The sequence below is a fragment of the Crotalus tigris genome, unplaced genomic scaffold (genome assembly GCF_016545835.1).
Source record: "Crotalus tigris isolate CLP2741 ecotype Arizona unplaced genomic scaffold, ASM1654583v1 scf7180000017668.6805642782:7212621, whole genome shotgun sequence".
NCBI classification, from domain to species: Eukaryota; Metazoa; Chordata; class Lepidosauria; order Squamata; family Viperidae; genus Crotalus; species Crotalus tigris.
Window position 1 is genome coordinate 7,074,432 of NW_024096554.1, and position 16,684 is coordinate 7,091,115.

At 48.4% G+C, this 16,684-nt stretch overlaps 1 protein-coding gene and 1 pseudogene across 2 annotated transcripts in view; both read right to left on the reverse strand.

The window, feature by feature from the left end:
- MAP2K2 (mitogen-activated protein kinase kinase 2) overlaps window positions 1-16,684 on the reverse strand; it is a 56,410-nt gene that overhangs the window by 5,552 nt on the left and 34,174 nt on the right. For both annotated transcript variants that reach the window (XM_039337199.1, XM_039337197.1), the window contains 4 exons: window positions 14,092-14,305; window positions 11,055-11,119; window positions 3,303-3,364; window positions 2,439-2,484 (listed from right to left, as the gene is read on the reverse strand). In XM_039337199.1, the coding sequence (XP_039193133.1) occupies window positions 2,439-2,484; window positions 3,303-3,364; window positions 11,055-11,119; window positions 14,092-14,305 (387 nt within the window). The remainder of the gene's footprint in view (window positions 1-2,438; window positions 2,485-3,302; window positions 3,365-11,054; window positions 11,120-14,091; window positions 14,306-16,684) is intronic.
- Window positions 8,195-10,996, reverse strand: LOC120305338 (annotated as a pseudogene).

The window sequence follows — 16,684 nt, forward strand, 5'->3', positions numbered from 1 at the left end:
CTAAATTCTGGTTCCACAAAACTCTCTCTCTCTCTCTCTGTGTGTGTATGAGTGTGTGTGTGTGTGTTCGGTAGCCCTACAGCAGAGTTCCCTAACCTTTCAGAGTGGGCAGCCTGGAGCGGCGGGAGGAAGGACAGATGGGGTGGTTTTGTATAGGGTGGGGGAATGAACAAGTGCACGCACGCATGCGTGTGCACAAACACACGTTGCTCACAGGAGTGGGGCTGTGAATGCCTGCGACGCTCACTGGAGTGGGGCTATGGGAGTGTGCGCAAGTGGAGCTGTGTGTGTGAACACACCCACACACCGGCCAGCTATTCACGTGGTCTGGTGGCCGATAGCCCGCAGCCCATAGGTTGGGGACCCCTCCCCTACAGCAGAACAACCAGACTTAGCATAGACCAGGGGTCTTCAAACTCGGCCCTTTGATGACTCGTGGACTTCAACTCCCAGAATTCCTCAGCCAGGCACGCTGGCTGAGGAATTCTGGGAGTTGAAGTTCACGAGTCATCAAAGGGCCCAGTTTGAAGACCCCTGGCATAGACGGTGATGAGGAATGCTGAAAGTTGCAGCTCCCCGGCATTTTTAAAGAGACACGGAGGCTCTCTGACCTTAATGTAAAACAATATCAAGTAGTTTTTATTGCTTTTAATAATAAACAGCTGTTTTATTTATCCCAGAGTTTGAGGATCCTATGTCACTAGCGTAAACATGCCTGGGATTCCTATTTTTAAAATTATTAGAGATATATACATATACATATATATCCCTCCCTGATACAGCTGACAAGTGAGAAAGAGCCTTGTGGCCAAGAGGTCAACACAGCTGCCTAACCTGCTGTGTAAGCAGCCCCCAGGTTCGAATCTCAGAAGGGTATGGCTGGCTGATGAGAGCGAATTAGCTCCAAATAGCTATCCCAGTCCCCCTTTAACTCTTGGTTAGCAATCTAAAAAATTTGTTAGCATGCAAGTTATGGGGAGAAATAGGTATCTGAATTTTTTTAAAAATTCAAATTGCAATCCCACCCGTACATAAACACACCTTCCAAACTGAACGTGTTTTAATTTAGGGTGGATTTCCGCCCCGGTTCTCTGGTTATTTATTCGGTTCTTGTTTCGATAAGTGTGTCGGGCAGAGGGTTTGCTAGGAGTGGAAACCCCCATCCTGAAGGCCTCCTGAAGAGTCAGCAGATTCCTATTTCTGTTCTTTGTAGATAGCGGACCCCCCCTCCCCTCCGAGGCCCACATGGCTTTAAGAAGGAAGTCAACCCCAGTCTGGAGTTTTGCATCACATGTTTGTCACACTTGCCTATTCTAGCACTCTCCAGAGGATATTCAGAGCAATAAATGCCAAGTGGAGAAAAACTGGGGGGGCTATCTCAACAGTGCAGAGCTGGATACAATTCTCCTGTCTGGAGATAAGCGGATAGACAAGTCCTACGTGGAGCCCACTTTCTGTTTCTGTATACAAAGCTGTGTTTTTCAACTCCCAGAATTCCCCAGCCGGCCACAGAGGTGTGGGAAGACCCTGGCCACGGGGTGTGTAGGAGGACCTTGGCCACTGGGGGTGTGGGAAGACCCTGGCCACGGGGGGTGTAGGAGGACCCTGGCCACTGGGGGTGTGGGAAGACCCTGGCCACTGGGGGTGTGGGAAGACCCTGGCCACGGGGGGTGTAGGAGGACTCTGGCCACTGGGGGTGTGGGCAGGCACCAGCCATGGGGTGTGTAGGAGGACCTTGGCCACTGGGGGTGTGGGAAGACCCTGGCCACGGGGGGTGTAGGAGGACCCTGGCCACTGGGGGTGTGGGAAGACCGTGGCCACGGGGGGTGTAGGAGGACCCTGGCCACTCGGGGTGTGGAAAGACCCTTGCCACAGGGTGTGTAGGAGGACCTTGTTCACTGAGGGTGTGGGAAGACCCTGGCCACAGGGTGTGTAAGAGGACCTTGGCCACTGGGGGTGTGGGAAGACCCTGGCCATGGGGTGTGTAAGGGGACCCTGGCCACTGGGGGTGTGGAAAGACCCTTGCCACAGGGTGTGTAGGAAGACCTTGTCCACTGAGGGTGTGGGAAGACCCTGGCCACGGGGTGTGTAAGAGGACCTTGGCCACTGGGGGTGTGGGAAGACCCTGGCCACGGGGGGTGTAGGAGGACCCTGGCCACTGGGGGTGTGGGAAGACCCTGGCCACGGGGTGTGTTGGGGGACCCTGGCCACGGGGTGTGTAGGGGGACCCTGGCCACTCGGGGTGTGGAAAGACCCTGGCCACAGGGTGTGTAGGAGGACCTTGTCCACTGAGGGTGTGGGAAGACCCTGGCCACGGGGGGTGTAGGAGGACCCTGGCCACTGAGGGTGTGGGAAGACCCTGGCCACTGGGGGTGTGGGCGGGCACCAGCCATGGGGTGTGTGGGAGGTATCTGAGCACACAAACCGGCAATTCTTACCATCAGCATCTTTAGATCTGCCCGTTCAGCAGGGTTTTTAATTAAGCTGGGAGAGGGGGAAAAAAAACAACAACAGAAAGTTGGTCAATTATGGCCACTGCAAAATGCGCACACCTATATTCAGCCCTGGCGTTTGGGAGATGCCAGATGCACAAAGCTCTCCTCAGCTGTTCTAACCTAAGTCCATCCATCTGGCTTAGTCATAAATAAGGTCAGGCCAAGAGCACAGGGAGTTCTCGACTTACAACGGTTCCATTTAGTGGCTGTTCGGAGTTACAGCGGCACCCTTTTTTCGCCCTGACGACCGTTGCGGCCTCCCCCACGGTCCCGTGGTCAAAAATCTGGACGCTTGGCAACTGACTCACATTTATGATGGTCGCCGTGTCCCCGGGTCACGCGGTCCCCTTTTGCGACTTTTGAACCCGCGACGTCAATGGGGAAGCCAGATTCCCTTAACAACTGCAGCGATTCGTTTAACAGCCGTGGCGAGAAAAGTCATAAAGTGGAGGAAAAAATTCACTTCCACCAATGCCTCACTTTGCAACAAAAATGAGGGGCTCCGTTGCGGTTGCAAGTCGAGGGTTAGGGGTACTACCTGTATAGAGGAATCTCATCCCCAGGGAGGGAGAGGAACCAACAGCCTGACCCACAGCCATCAGAAGTTATGTTTTCTAGCCTTTTCTAGTAAAAATAATCTATGGTTACCCAGGAGCCCTGGTACTTAAGGTCACCATTTGCAGGCCTGGCACCCAGGTGAAGCCCTCATCCTGAGCCTGCGTGTCTCCAGGAATTGCATTCACACAGACTCCCTGACCCTAATCCCAAGGTTTTACATTTCCCGCTGATAAGCGCAAGATGTCTTACCATTTATTTACAAACTCCTGGAATTCTTGGGTGAAAACTCCATAGGGCAGTTTTGGAGGTGGCTGAAATAAACAAGAAAAAAATAATAATTCAGGTGAAGAGCTCTGGGATTTGGGAAAAACCACCTCAGTTTAGGAAACAGCCTTCAGCCAATGGGTTCCACTTAACGATAGTGGCATTTGCTTAACGACCACTGCAAAAAACGGTCATAAATTTGAGTCAGTTATATGGGTAGGAGCCACTTTACAGCCACCGTTGACAGGCTCCATTATGGTCATAAGTTGAAGTCTTCCTGTATATTTGGAGAGATTTGAACACGTTTACAGTAGTGGCCAAAATGGTGGAAACCTTTTGGGACAAGTGTTAGAAATGCCACCTTTTTTCTTCTAATTTATTTATCACTGTAGCCTTGTTCACCTAATAATACTATTTTACATGGCCTTCTGGGCAACCAGTCAACTCTTTCAGAATACAGCCGCGAGAGCGATTGTGGGTGCACCAAGGTACACCCACGTGTCACCTATCCTCCGCGAGCTGCACTGCTTCCTGCGGGTCTCCGGACACAATTCAAAGTGTTGGTTATCACCTTTAAAGCCCTTCATGGCTTAGAACCAGGTTACTTACAGGACCGCATACTGCCGCATAGTTCCCAGAGACCGGTGAGGTCCCACAGATTGGGCCTCCTTCAGGTCCCGTCGGCCAGACAATGTCGGCCGGCGGGCCCTCGGGGAAGGGCCTTTTCTGTGGTGGCTCCGACCTGGTGGAATCAACTTCCCCCCGAGATTCGAACTACTCCCACCTTGCCGGCCTTCAAGAAAGCTATTAAAACTCTCCTGTTCCGGCAGGCCTGGGGTTGATGTCCCTGGGAGGCCGGGATTCGATTGGGACATGCTGTGTGAATGTATTCATTTTTAATTGTTATAGTTGTTTAAATTTTGTACGCCGCCCTGAGTCCCTAGGGATTGGGCGGCATATAAATTTTACTAATAAATAATAAATAAATAAATTTGCACCATCACTTTAATTTTATTACGTTTTACAAGCTCACTCAACAAAAGAACACAAAAAAACCTCAACCAACTTGATAGCGATCACATAACACACTGACCAATGTCCTCCTCTGTGCTTCAATCCATCAATAACTATTGTGATCTGACTGGCTCATTGCCAAAACAAGACGACACCCAATTGGCTCCCTAAACACTCGTGCTCATTGGCTACCATCAAATGAAGGAAAGCTACCTGAGATCAACCTAAGCAAGGTGTGCTTCCTTTTTCTGGTTATCTGGCTATAACGTTTCATGGAATACAGTACAGATAATTGAACAAACTACGTTGCGTTACATTCTTGATTAAATTATCTTTCCATTGATATGTAATTTTATGGTACTACTCCCCCCCCCCAAAAAAAGTGGTGTTATTAGCCATCCAACCGCAAAAATACACTTTTCCCAAAACGTTTCCACAATTTTGGCCACTACTGTATGTACAAGTATGCAATTAAAATAAACAGGTCCTTAGCTGATTCCACGGTAACATCATCACGCCTTGGCAGAGAATAAATATTAAGAGACAAAAACTGATGGTGTTACCTTGTTGGGTTACGACATGTCTACAAGAAAAGAACCAAACTCAGAGATCACCAAGGACCCCACAATCCTCCTCCTTTTCCTCTCCTCCAAAACCCACTCCCTGTTAGCACAGATGATGTTACCTGGTTGGGTAATGAAACGTCTGCAAGAAAACAACCAAGCTCAGAGAGCACCCAGAACCCCACAGCTCAATCTTAAAACTACAAATAATCTGTTTGGATAAAAGCTCCCTAGTCCTCATTGCTCAAGAAGAAAAGCCACTATTGATAGGGATGGAGAAAACTCAACATGGTTGGGGTCCTGGGCTCTTACGTCCCCTTGCTTTTCCAAAGCTGACAACGCTCCTCGTTAGTTCAACGTTAAAGATCCTAGAAGACTCCAGAAAGAGTGCAGAGAAGAGCAGCAAAGAGGATCAGGGGACTGGAGGCTAGAACATAGAAGGAACGGCTGCTGGAATTGGGTCTGTCTAGTTTAATGACGAGAAGGATGAGCGGGGACAGGATAGCAGCCTTCCAGTATCTCAGGGGCTGCCCCAAAGAAGAGGGAGTCAAGCTGTTCTCCAAAGCCCCTGAAGGCAGGACAAGAAGCAACAGATGGAGAAACTAATCAAGGAGAGAAGCAACCTAGAACTAAGGAGAAACTTCCTGACAGTGAGAACAATTAACCAGGGGAACCACCTGACTCCAGAAGCGGTGAATGCTCCAACACTGGAAGTTTTTAAGAAGAGACTGGACAGCCATTTGTCTGAAATGATATATAGGGTTTCCTGCCTGAGTAGGTGGTTGGACTAGATGACCTACAAGGTCCCTTCCAACTACTATTACTACTACTACTACTACTACTACTACTACTTCTTCTTCTTCTTCTTCTTCTTCTTCTTCTTCTTCTTCTTCTTCTTCTTCTTCTTCTTCTTCTTCTTCTTCTTCTTCTTCTTCTTCTTCTTCTTCTTCTTCTTCTTCTTCTTCTTCTTCTTCTTCTTCTTCTTCTTCTTCTTCTTCTTCTTCTTCTTCTTCTTCTTCTTCTTCTTCTTCTTCTTCCTCCTCCTCCTCCTCCTCCTCCTCCTCCTCCTCCTCCTCCTCATTATTATTATTATTATTATTATTATCACTATTGCTATTATTATTATCCAAAAGAACCTGGCATATTAATGACACAGCAGCCCGGGTCGTCTTCCCCAGAGTGGCCTCTCCACGGTATGAGATCCGGGCTGGGTGGGTCGTTCTTGCTCTCTGCGCTGAACGGAAATAGTCCTGAGGGAGCCACAGTTTCCAGGGACTCTGCAACGTTGCTTCCTTAACTTCCGATGCATTTCTTTCCATCTGCACCCTCTTCGCTCTCTTTCTCGATCCTTCATCTCGTAACGCTCCCTTTTTATCTCTCACTGCTCCACAAGTAGAGAAAAATGCCGGGCTCTTGGTTTTCCTCCTTTCATTTTCAAAGGCAAGGAGACGGACACATCTTCATTCATTTCTCTCTTCTTTTCTCTGCATTTTTACCTACACCCGTGGGCTTGCGTTGTTCCCATTTCACAGGCAGGCCTGTAATTAGACCTCAACAACACTGTGGTGGATGGCAGTGGATCGACCGGGGGGGGGGAAGAGGGGATGGTTCCGTGTGAGCGGCAGGTGCCCGCACTTGTGCGCACAACTCTTTACACAGCAGTAGGGGTGCACACAGGCCACTCATGCAAAGGGAGCCTCGCGCACGAGCGCTCGCCAGTCATGTAAATGGAGCTGTACACGCGCGCACACTCGCCCGCTGCTTGCACAGCTCGGCTCCGAACAGGCTGCGGTCCTAACCTGTGGATTCGAAGCTTAAAATGAGGCATCCTGTGCTACTTATTATCATATCTGGTGGACGTGTAAGCATATAAAAGCTTTTTGGATTAAGATATGGTGGAATATTCAGAGAATTTTTAGAAGGAGGGTAAAATTTACTCCACAATTATTTTTATTAGGTATTGTTACTGATTGTGATGCTAGGGAGGTTATATTGATGTTAAATTTGATTACAGCCGCTAGGCTGTTAATAGGACAATATTGGAAGAAGGAATCCTTGCCTATTTTACAAGAGTGGTTTTATAAAGTTTCGTATTTGGCAGAAATGGCAAAGATTTCGGCTTTTTTAAAGGAGCAATCTCAAGAGAAATTTTTTGCGGTATGGGAAAAATGGATAAATTTTATACAACATAATTTAGATATGGAAAAATATTATTTAGCCTTTTTATAACTTGTAATGATTGTTTTTTTTTCTTTCTTTCTTCTTCTGTATTATTATTAAATATATTATTATATATTTCTATATATGTTTTATTTTTCGCCTATCTCTTTTTTCTTTCTCTCTCTTTTCTTTTTTCCTTTTTTCTTCTTTTTTTTTACGTATATTATTATTATATATATTATTATTATGATTTTTATTATTATTATTAATTATCTTATAAATTGTATACGTTATTTTTTAAAATTTGTTAAATAATCCTATATTCAGTTCTGGGAAGTCGGGGGGGGGGGAGGGTGGGGTGGTTTGGGAGGGGGGGTGGATGTTTATTTGTAAAATTTTTGAAAAAAATTCAATAAAAAAAAAAAATGAAGCATCCTGGCTGCTCTTTGAGCTGGCTTGTTTTCTTGCAGGCGTTTCATGACCCAACTAGGTAACATCATCAGTGCTAGAAGGGAGTTTGTGGAGAGGAGGAGGAGGACTGTGGGGTCCTTGGTGCTCTCTGAGCTTGTTTGTTTTCTTGCAGACGTTTCATGACCCAACTAGGTAACATCATCAGTGCTAGGAAGGAGTGCGGTTTGCTATCACTTTATATTCTGGTGTCTTGCCTGTCTGGGTGGATGGGAGCTGGTCTTAGGGATTCTTCGGTTGGGCTGTTTCCTAAGGGCACTTTGGCCCTTTTTTGATTGGGGTGTTGCTTACTGCTCTGAAGGTGACCTGGGAGTTACCATAAATGCCGGCATATAAGAGCCGAGGTGGCGCAGCAGTTAGGGTGCAGTACTGCAGGCCACTTTAGCTGACTGTGTTCAGCAGGTCAGCGGTTCAAATCTCACCGGCTCAAGGTTGACTCAGCCTTCCATCCTTCCGGGGTAGGTAAAATGAGGACCCAGATTGTTGGGGGCAATGGAAATATATATATATATACATTGCTTACTGATGTATACCGCTTAGAGAGTGCTTGCACTTAAAGCGGTATATAAGTCTCATAAATAAATAAGACGACTTCCGCGAGCGCTGAAATCGGTGCCAAAGACGGGGGTCATCTTATACGCCGAGTCGTCTTATACGCCGGAAATACTGGTAGTTTCTGGCATATAAGACGTTCTAGGAATGCGGCCCAGCTATAAAGACGGGGGTCGTCTTATACGCCGGGTCGCCTAATACGCCAGCATATACGGTAATCTCTGTTGATCTGGGTGCGGATTCCTGGTAGAAAGAAGAAGCGCTGGGGTCTTCTTGTTCCCTTTTGATGCTGGTGGATTGCCTCTTTTGCACAGTCTGTAGATGTGGTTAATGCCTCTGTGTCCGTTGATGGCTGATTTGTCAACAGGGCCAAACCTCTAGGAATTCCCTGGCATTGTTGGACTTGGCCTGGTCTAGGACGGTCACATTTTCCCCATTGCAACGATGGTTACATCTGTCTGTCTGTTGTGAAATTAGCCTTCTCGTTTTTTTTATTTCAAAACAGTTTTTCAGTTGCATTTCACAAACAGGATTATTAAAAAAAAAAAAAAAGGGAAAAGCGAAAAACCTGCTTTTGTTTAAGGGAACAGAGCTAATAATAGGACGAGCAAACTCTCAATCCGGCCAAAGACAGGAGCCTGTTTTTCACTAAGGAGGGAGATTGCTGCTTGCTGGAATGTTTGTGTCCCCCCCCCTCGCAAAACAAAACCCAGACAAGGGGAGACCCACAGGAAGTGGCTGTTTTTTTCAGGCGGGCTAGTTGACCTATTGTGGCCTAGGGAGGGAGGGAAAGGCCCCCACATGGGTCCCTGTGGAGGCACCATGGGCAGGACGAGGCGGCAGAGGGATGCGCTGGTAGCTGTAGGGAGGGGGCCAAGAGGGGCCATTGTATCCATGGGGTGGCATCAAGGGAGGCAGCCCACGCCTCCCGTGAGGTGGCATGGGACCAGCATAACCCACTGGTGATCCAAAGTGAGGTCCCCTAGGTGGCATGCCCATGGGGGGTGGCCCAGGATGGGGCATGCCTGGGGGGTGGGTGTGGAGGTGGCTGCCCCCCTGCCCCGGGGGTCCAGGGTGATGTGGGCCCATCCCAGACATTCCATGATGGACTTGCATTTGCAGCATGCAGGAATGCATTCCACATTTATTTATTTATGAGACTTATATACCGCTTTAAGTGCGAGCACTCTCTAAGCGGTGCACACCAGTAAGCAATGTATATATATATATTTACATTGCCCCCAACAATCTGGGTCCTCATTTTACCTACCCCGGAAGGATGGAAGGCTGAGTCAACCTTGAGCCGGTGAGATTTGAACCGCTGACCTGCTGAACACAGTCAGCTAAAGTGGCCTGCAGTACTGCACTCTAACTGCTGCGCCACCTTGGCTCTTTTAAGATCCATATTTATTTATGGAGGGGAAGGATGTGGGTGGGGAGCATGTGCTCCCCCTGGGGGCTCCTGTGGAAGGAGGTTCTGGGGTACCTGTCCCTGGTGGCATGTGTGGAGGCAATCCTGGTGGCAAAGCTCCCAGAGGGGATACCAATGGAGGAAACGATCCAAGTAGGGGGATGCCTGGAGGAGTAACCCCTGGTCCCGAGGTGGTAACCACTGGCATGGGCACCGAGTGCAGGGCATCTGCAAAGAGTTGGTGCGGCCGGTCGGCCTGGGAGGGGGGAGGTCTTTGCCATGAGGAGGCGCTCAGCTGCGGAGCCATGCCTCCCCCCTTGGAATCCTTCAAGGCGCAGGAGACGGTGATGGGGCGGTTGCCCAGGTACCGTCCATTCGTCGCCTCAATGGCGGCATCTGAGGCATCGAAGCTGGCAAAACTAATGAAGGCGTCACCCTTGGCGTTGCCCGTTGTCAGGGTCACACGTGATCTTCGGAGTTTGCAGGATGACCCTGAAGGCGCTCAATGTGTCGTACGGCAGCTTCTCGTCAATCCCCGGATCCAGCTTGCCAAGGAAGATGTTGGCAGCCACATCCAGGTTCTTGTCGTGGGCCGAGGCCTTGTTGACCCGGATGGGCTTCCCGTAGAATTTGATCACGTTCATGATCTCCATAGCGTAGTCGCCAAAGAACTCCACGAACCTTGGCGCCTTGGCGCTGGCCCGTGACACGGTCTCTGGGCATGTGGGCGTTGACCACGGGGCCCGCCTGGAGGAAGAGCTCCCACAGGAGCGGTTCGCTGATCTTCTTGCTGAGGGTGGCAACTTCGTTCTGCTCCAAGATGGGGCCCGCCGCCCATGTTGTGAAATTAAAGAATTTTCCTCGTGTTTTTTGACTGCCAGTTGGTATTCACAGATGCTTAAATTGGTCAGGAGCTTATATTTATTAAAATTAGGGGACTGGAGGCTAAAACATATAAGGAACGGTTGCTAGAATTGGGTATGTTTAACCAAGAGAAGGATGAGGGGGGAGATGATAGCAGTCTTCCAATTTCTCAGGGGCTGCCCCAAAGAAGAGGCAGTCAAGCTATTCTCCAAAGTACCTGAAGGCAGGACAAGAAGCAAAGGATGGAGACTAATCAAGGAGAGAAGCAACCTAGAACTAAGGAGAAACTTCCTGACAGTGAGAACAATGAACCAGTGGAACAACCTGCCTCCAGAAGCGGTGAATGCTCCAACACTGGAAGTTTTTAAGAAGAGACTGGACAGCCATTTGTCCAAAATGATGTAGGGTTTCCTGCCTGAGCAGGGGGTTGGACTAGATGACCTCCAAGGTCCCTTCCAACTTCACTACTATTATTATGAAAAGAGATGTTGACAAGAGAAGGAAAGAGAAGGCTCACCACAGAAACCGGGCTGACCAGCAAGGGCACCTAGCCAGAAACACGAAAAGCCAGATATTCCACCAGGCGTTTTCATCCACCCAGCGTACTGTTTTAATCCCACACCTCCGGGGACACGACTGAAAGGCATTAAGCAAAGTGTCAGTCCACAGCAGAGCCAAAAACCTTTTCTTTTCCGGGCCACTCACCTCGTTCACAATGTAGTCAAGCAATTCAAAAATGGCCATGGCGGGGCGGCTGTCCATCCCGTGACCTGCAGGGTTCGAAAAGAGCAAAGGATGGATGAAAAACTGCATGCGCAGGACACGCCAAGAAACATGCCCTCCCCCCCCCCCTCCAGCAAGGTGTCTATTTTCAAGCGACCACGAGAATATTTCAGGATATCAGGATCCAACACCAACTGAAAATCTGGCTGGTTGGCTTGGAACCGAAAGCACGGGGTCTCCAAACTCTTGGCCAGTGGGCTGCGGAAATGGCTGATCTGTGTGAGCACGTGTGGGTGCGCATCCCCCCCCGTTTGTGCATGTACGCGAACGGGGCCGCTTAGCCCCGGGTGGGCGTGTGCAGCCCATTTGCACATGCACAGAGCCACTAGCGCCAGGCGGGTGTGCACAGCTGTTCGTCCATGCGCATGACATCAGCGCATGCTGCATGTGCAAACGGGGCGGCTAGTGTTGTGCCAGTGCGTGTGGACCTGTTTGCGTGCATGCGCACCAATTTGGAAGCTGCTCTCCTTCCCTCCGGTCCGCGAGCCCAGAAAGGTCGGAGACTTCTGACCTAAAGGATGCACAAAGCATAGCAGCAGGCTCCCGAGATACAGGCCGTCCTCAACTTATGACCACAATGGAGCCTAACATTTCGGTTGTTAAGTGAGACGTGTTAAGTGAGCTTTGCCCTATTTTATGACCTTTCTTACCACCGTGGCTAAGTCAATCGTCGCAGTTGATAAGTTAGTTACCCGGTTGTTTAAGTGAACCTGGCTTGTTTGAAGGTCGCCGAAGGGGGTCCCGTGACCCTGGGACACACCCGTGGTCATAAACGGGAACCAGTCGCCAAGCGTTTGAATTTTGACCATCGGATCGTGAGGATGCTGCAATGGTCATCAACGGACGTTTTTCACTGCCGCTGTAACTTTAAATAGTCACTAAATGAACTGTTGTAAGTCAGGACTACTTGTATGTTCCAGCTTCTACTATGTAGGTTCGGAGTTAATCTGAGAGGGTGGGGGAGTCATGACACAGGGCAGAAGGCTGGGCTGAAACAGCCAGGCCCATTTGTGACCCGCCTTGCCAGCCTTAAATAATGAGCTTGCCTAAAATAAGAACAAAGTTAAGTTTACTGAGACCCACAATATTTGTTTTATATTCACAAGCTCAAAACCTACGGGAAAATTTTTATAAAATGTTTTATAGATGGCACCTTGATCCACAAAAGATGTCTCGTATGGATTCAAATTTGCAACCAAAATGTTGGAGATGTGGTTGTTTGGACGCAACGTATTATCATGGCAAAAATTTCAGCTTATTTGAAAGATCAATCCCAAGAGAATTACCTTTTGGTGTCGAAAAGATGGATAAATTTCATACAGTATAAGTATGATATTAAAAGATATTATTTAGCTTTTGAATAATTTTTGTTTAAAGTTTAAGGGAATAAGTATTTTTTTTATTATATATATATATATATTGGACTTATTATATATATATATATATATTGGATTTTTTAATGTAATTTTTGTTTTAGGTTTACTTAAGTTTAAATGTTTTGTATTTTTAGTTTTTGTTAACCCTGTATTCAGCTCTGGGAAGAGGGGGGGAGGGTTTTGGGGAGGGTTGGGAGGGAGTGGGAGAGGGATTTTATTGTAAAATTGTAAAACTTTTAAAAATAAAAAAAAATATTTGTTTTATATTTATTTATCCCACCGTTCTTATTTTTTTATAAACAACTCAAAAGCGGTGCACATTCCTAATACTCCTACCTCCTCCCATGTTCCCCACAACGACAACCCTGTGAAGTGAGTTGGGCTGAGAGACGACGGGCTCGAAGTCACCCAGCTGGCTTTCATGCCTAAGGCGGGACTAGAACTCACCGTCTCCTGGTGATTGATCCAGAGTCATCCAGCCAGCTTTTGTGTCTAAGGAGGGACTAGAAATCACCGTCTCCTTGTGATTGGCCCAAAGTCACCCAGTGGCTTTCTTGCCTAAGGCAGGACTAGAACTCAGTGCAGGCCATGTTCAACTTTGGCACGGCCAGTCAGCACAACCGTGCCAGCTAGGCATAACGTAGCTACGGTCCAACCTATCTGGAGGGCATCCCCAGATTCTGGGAGTTGAAGTCCACATGCCTTAAAATGGTCAAGGTTGAGAAACACTGAGTTAAATAGTCCTTGACTTACAACCAGCCGTCTGAAGTTACAACGGCAGTGAAAAATTGACCTTAAGACTGTTTTGTCACACTTTATGACCGTTGCAGTATCACCACGGTCAAGTGACCAAAATGCTTGGAAACTGGCATGCATTTACGACGGCTTCAGCGTCCTGTGTGTGTGTGTGTGTGTGTGTGTGTGTGTGTGTGTGTGTGTGTGTCCCGTGATGCCCTCTGGGGACCTTCTGACCAGCAAAGTCAACGGGGGAAAGAAGATTCGCAACCGCCATGTAAACTAACGACAGCGGTGATTTACTTAACCGCTGAGGTAAGGTCGTAAAATGGAGCAAGGCTCACTTAACAGTTGTCTTGCTTAGCCACGGAAAGTTTGGGCTCGGCTGTGGTCGTAAAGTCGAGGACCACCTGCCACTTCTTATTCTTCAAATTTACACTGGATTTCTACAATCGAACGGCCGTCGGTTATTTCCTTGAAATGCGTCATGGGCACAAGTAGTAATAAATCAGCGTTAATTCCTCTGGGGCCGGTCTTTCGCACCCGAGGCTTAGGCATGAGAGCCAGCTGGGTGACTTTGGGCCAATCACCAGGAGATGGTGAGTTCTAGTCACGCCTTAGGCCTGAAAGCCAGCTGGGTGACTTTAAACCAGTCATTCTCTCTCTTCCTACCTCAAGCCGGTTGGCCAATCCCTTTCGTAACCAAATGCTAGGAAGAAGAATTAACCACCGTCCAGCTACGAAGGACTGTGCTTCCTTCCAGCATTAGAAAATAAAATAAAAAAAAAATCAGTGATAATCATTTCAGTTGCCAGCAGCTTTCCAGGGAGTAAGTAGTAGGCTCCTACCGCTGACAGGACGTCCTGGCGGCCTGGGCCGCGGAGAGATGCTGTGGGGTTCCCCCTCGGCCCCATCGACCACGGGGCGGCCAAAAATCACTTCCAGCTCCTTGCCGTCTGGCGGGGGAATGGGATACCGTCCGATTGACAGCTCCACCAGGGAGAGGCCCATGCTCCAGATGTCCGACTGAACGGAATAGTGGGTGCCTTGTAAACGCTCAGGCTGCAAGGAAACCAGAACAGAGGCGGGTGAGGGCCCTTCTTGCGACACACACCTGCCAATGCCAGTGGCTCCTTCGACATCCGGGTACACACCTAGGTGAGAAATTTATGGGAAGCCAGCAGAAAACAGGAAGGCTGAACTGGAAAGAGGCTTTCGCTGTCAGGACAGATACTCAAGTTAATGACCAGAACAGCCCTTCAGGAGCCAGGCCAAGAGCTATAAATAATCTACCTAGAGAACTTTTGTTTGCTGGATCATGTGCAAATAAATAAAAGAAGCAGAAAATAAAGATGCACTTAACAGAGAGCGTAAGGTACCTTCCTTCGCCTCCAGTTGCAAAAAGCTGCCTCGGTGCCACCTTTGCTGTCACAAACGACTGAGAAGTGAAACTACTGACACTTAAGGCTGGAAGTTACTTATGATTTAATTTATAGGGCGCACCAGCTCCTAAATGACTTTGCTTCTGCTTCCTGATGGAAAAACTCAATTTAAAACCATCTATCATCACCCAGACTGGCTGAGGGGGGCAAAGGATCCAGCTGATAGGTTGATTGCTTCCCAGAAAGACAGATTCAGATTAATATGAAAGAGCAACGCGTTTGAACTATACTCTTTCAAGTGCTGCAATAGCTCGATACCGTATCTGCTTTAATACCCGCGGAGTTAGTAATCTAGTTGTTACACAACCTCCCTTGACAAACACACCGGCCCAGCTAGGCGTAGGAAGCACAGACCGCAGAGGTGCGGACAGTCCTGGAGGCCCCTCGGGTTTCACATGTAACACCGCTGCTGTGTGAGTTGAACCGGTTGCCAATTTGGTTGCCAATTTGCTTCCGGGTCCCATTCAAGATGTTGACTGTTATCTTCAAAGCTCCTTATGGCACGGGTTCAAGGAATCTGAGGAGACGTGTCACCCCCAAGGGACTAGCCCGCCCTGCTCACTCCAGCAGAAGAGGTCTACTTTGGATTCTGTTTGCCAAAAGGTTTCAGCTGGCGGGGTCCAGGAGAAGAGTCTTCTCTGCTGTGGCCCCCGCCCTCTGGAATATTCTCCTGCTGAACCTGGCTCTGCTGGCTGGTCTGGGGCCCCAAATGAGGAGAGCGCGATGTTGGGGGCGGCTGAGGGGCTAGAGAGAAGATTCCCACTCTCATGTAACCTGCCCCCGTGGTTTTTAAGTCTCTTATTTACACCTCCTAATTTTAATCGCTTTGCATAATAAATTTTCATCTATTTCTCATACTGTTAAGTCGCCCAGAGTTAGCGTGACAGTGAGGTGGGTGGCACATAAATTTAATATATAAAATGGAACAGGATTCCAACTTATTGTCATCAAGTATTGTGCCTTCACGTCCCATTTCGTTTCCTGCCAAACAAACGAATCATTTGTTCATTTTATGTGCATTAGGTTTGCACTTCGATTTTTGTTCTTTTAACACAGCGGTTCTCAACCTGTGGGTTGGGACCCCATTTGGGGTCAAACGACGATTTCACGGGGGTCGCCAAACCACGCAGTCCGCCATTTTTCCCCCCTTTTCCTTAGCTGTGCTCCTCCCTTTTATTCTCTTGGCTTTTGAAAGCCAATAGAATAGACTCTCTTGAATAGAGTCTAATTCTATTGGCTTTCAAAAGCCAATAGGAATTGTCCAGGCTGTCTCTGCCCTGCTGAGACCGCCAAAAGTCCCCTTCTGCAAACGGTGCTGCACCAGTTGAGTAGTCCTCGACTTACGACCGGTTGAGTAGTCCTCCACTTACGACCAGTTGGGGGGTCGCGGCATTAAAAAGGTTGAGAACCACTGTTTTAACACAACAGAATCGGAAGTCGGCTTCTGTATTTCACGCTTATTGAGAGATCAAACTAGGGCACAGGAGAAGCTTCCTAAACGTCTGCGGAAATTCTTAATCATCCAGGTCATGGTTGTTCCAAGGGTTCCCCCCCCCCCAAAAGGAGCCGTGGTGATGCAATTGTTAAGAGTGCAGTATTGCAGGTTAATTCTGCCCACTGCCTGGAGTTCGATCCTGACATGCTCAAAGTTGACTCAGCCTTCCATTCTTCCGAGGTCAGTAAAATGAAGACCCAGATTTTGGGGGGCCAATAGGCTGACTCTGTAAACCAGTGGTTCTCAACCTGTAGGTCGGGACCCCATTTGGGGTCGAACGACCATTTCACGGGGGTCGCCAAACAATGCAGTCCGCCATTTTTTTCCCCCTTTTCCTTAGCTGTGCTACTCCCTTTTATTCTATTGGCTTTTGAAAGCCAATAGAATAGACTCTCTTGAATAGAGTCTAATTCTATTGGCTTTCAAAAGCCAATAGGAATTGTCCAGGCTGTCTCTGCCCTGCTGAGCCCGCCAAAAGTCCCATTCTGCAAACGGTGCTGCACC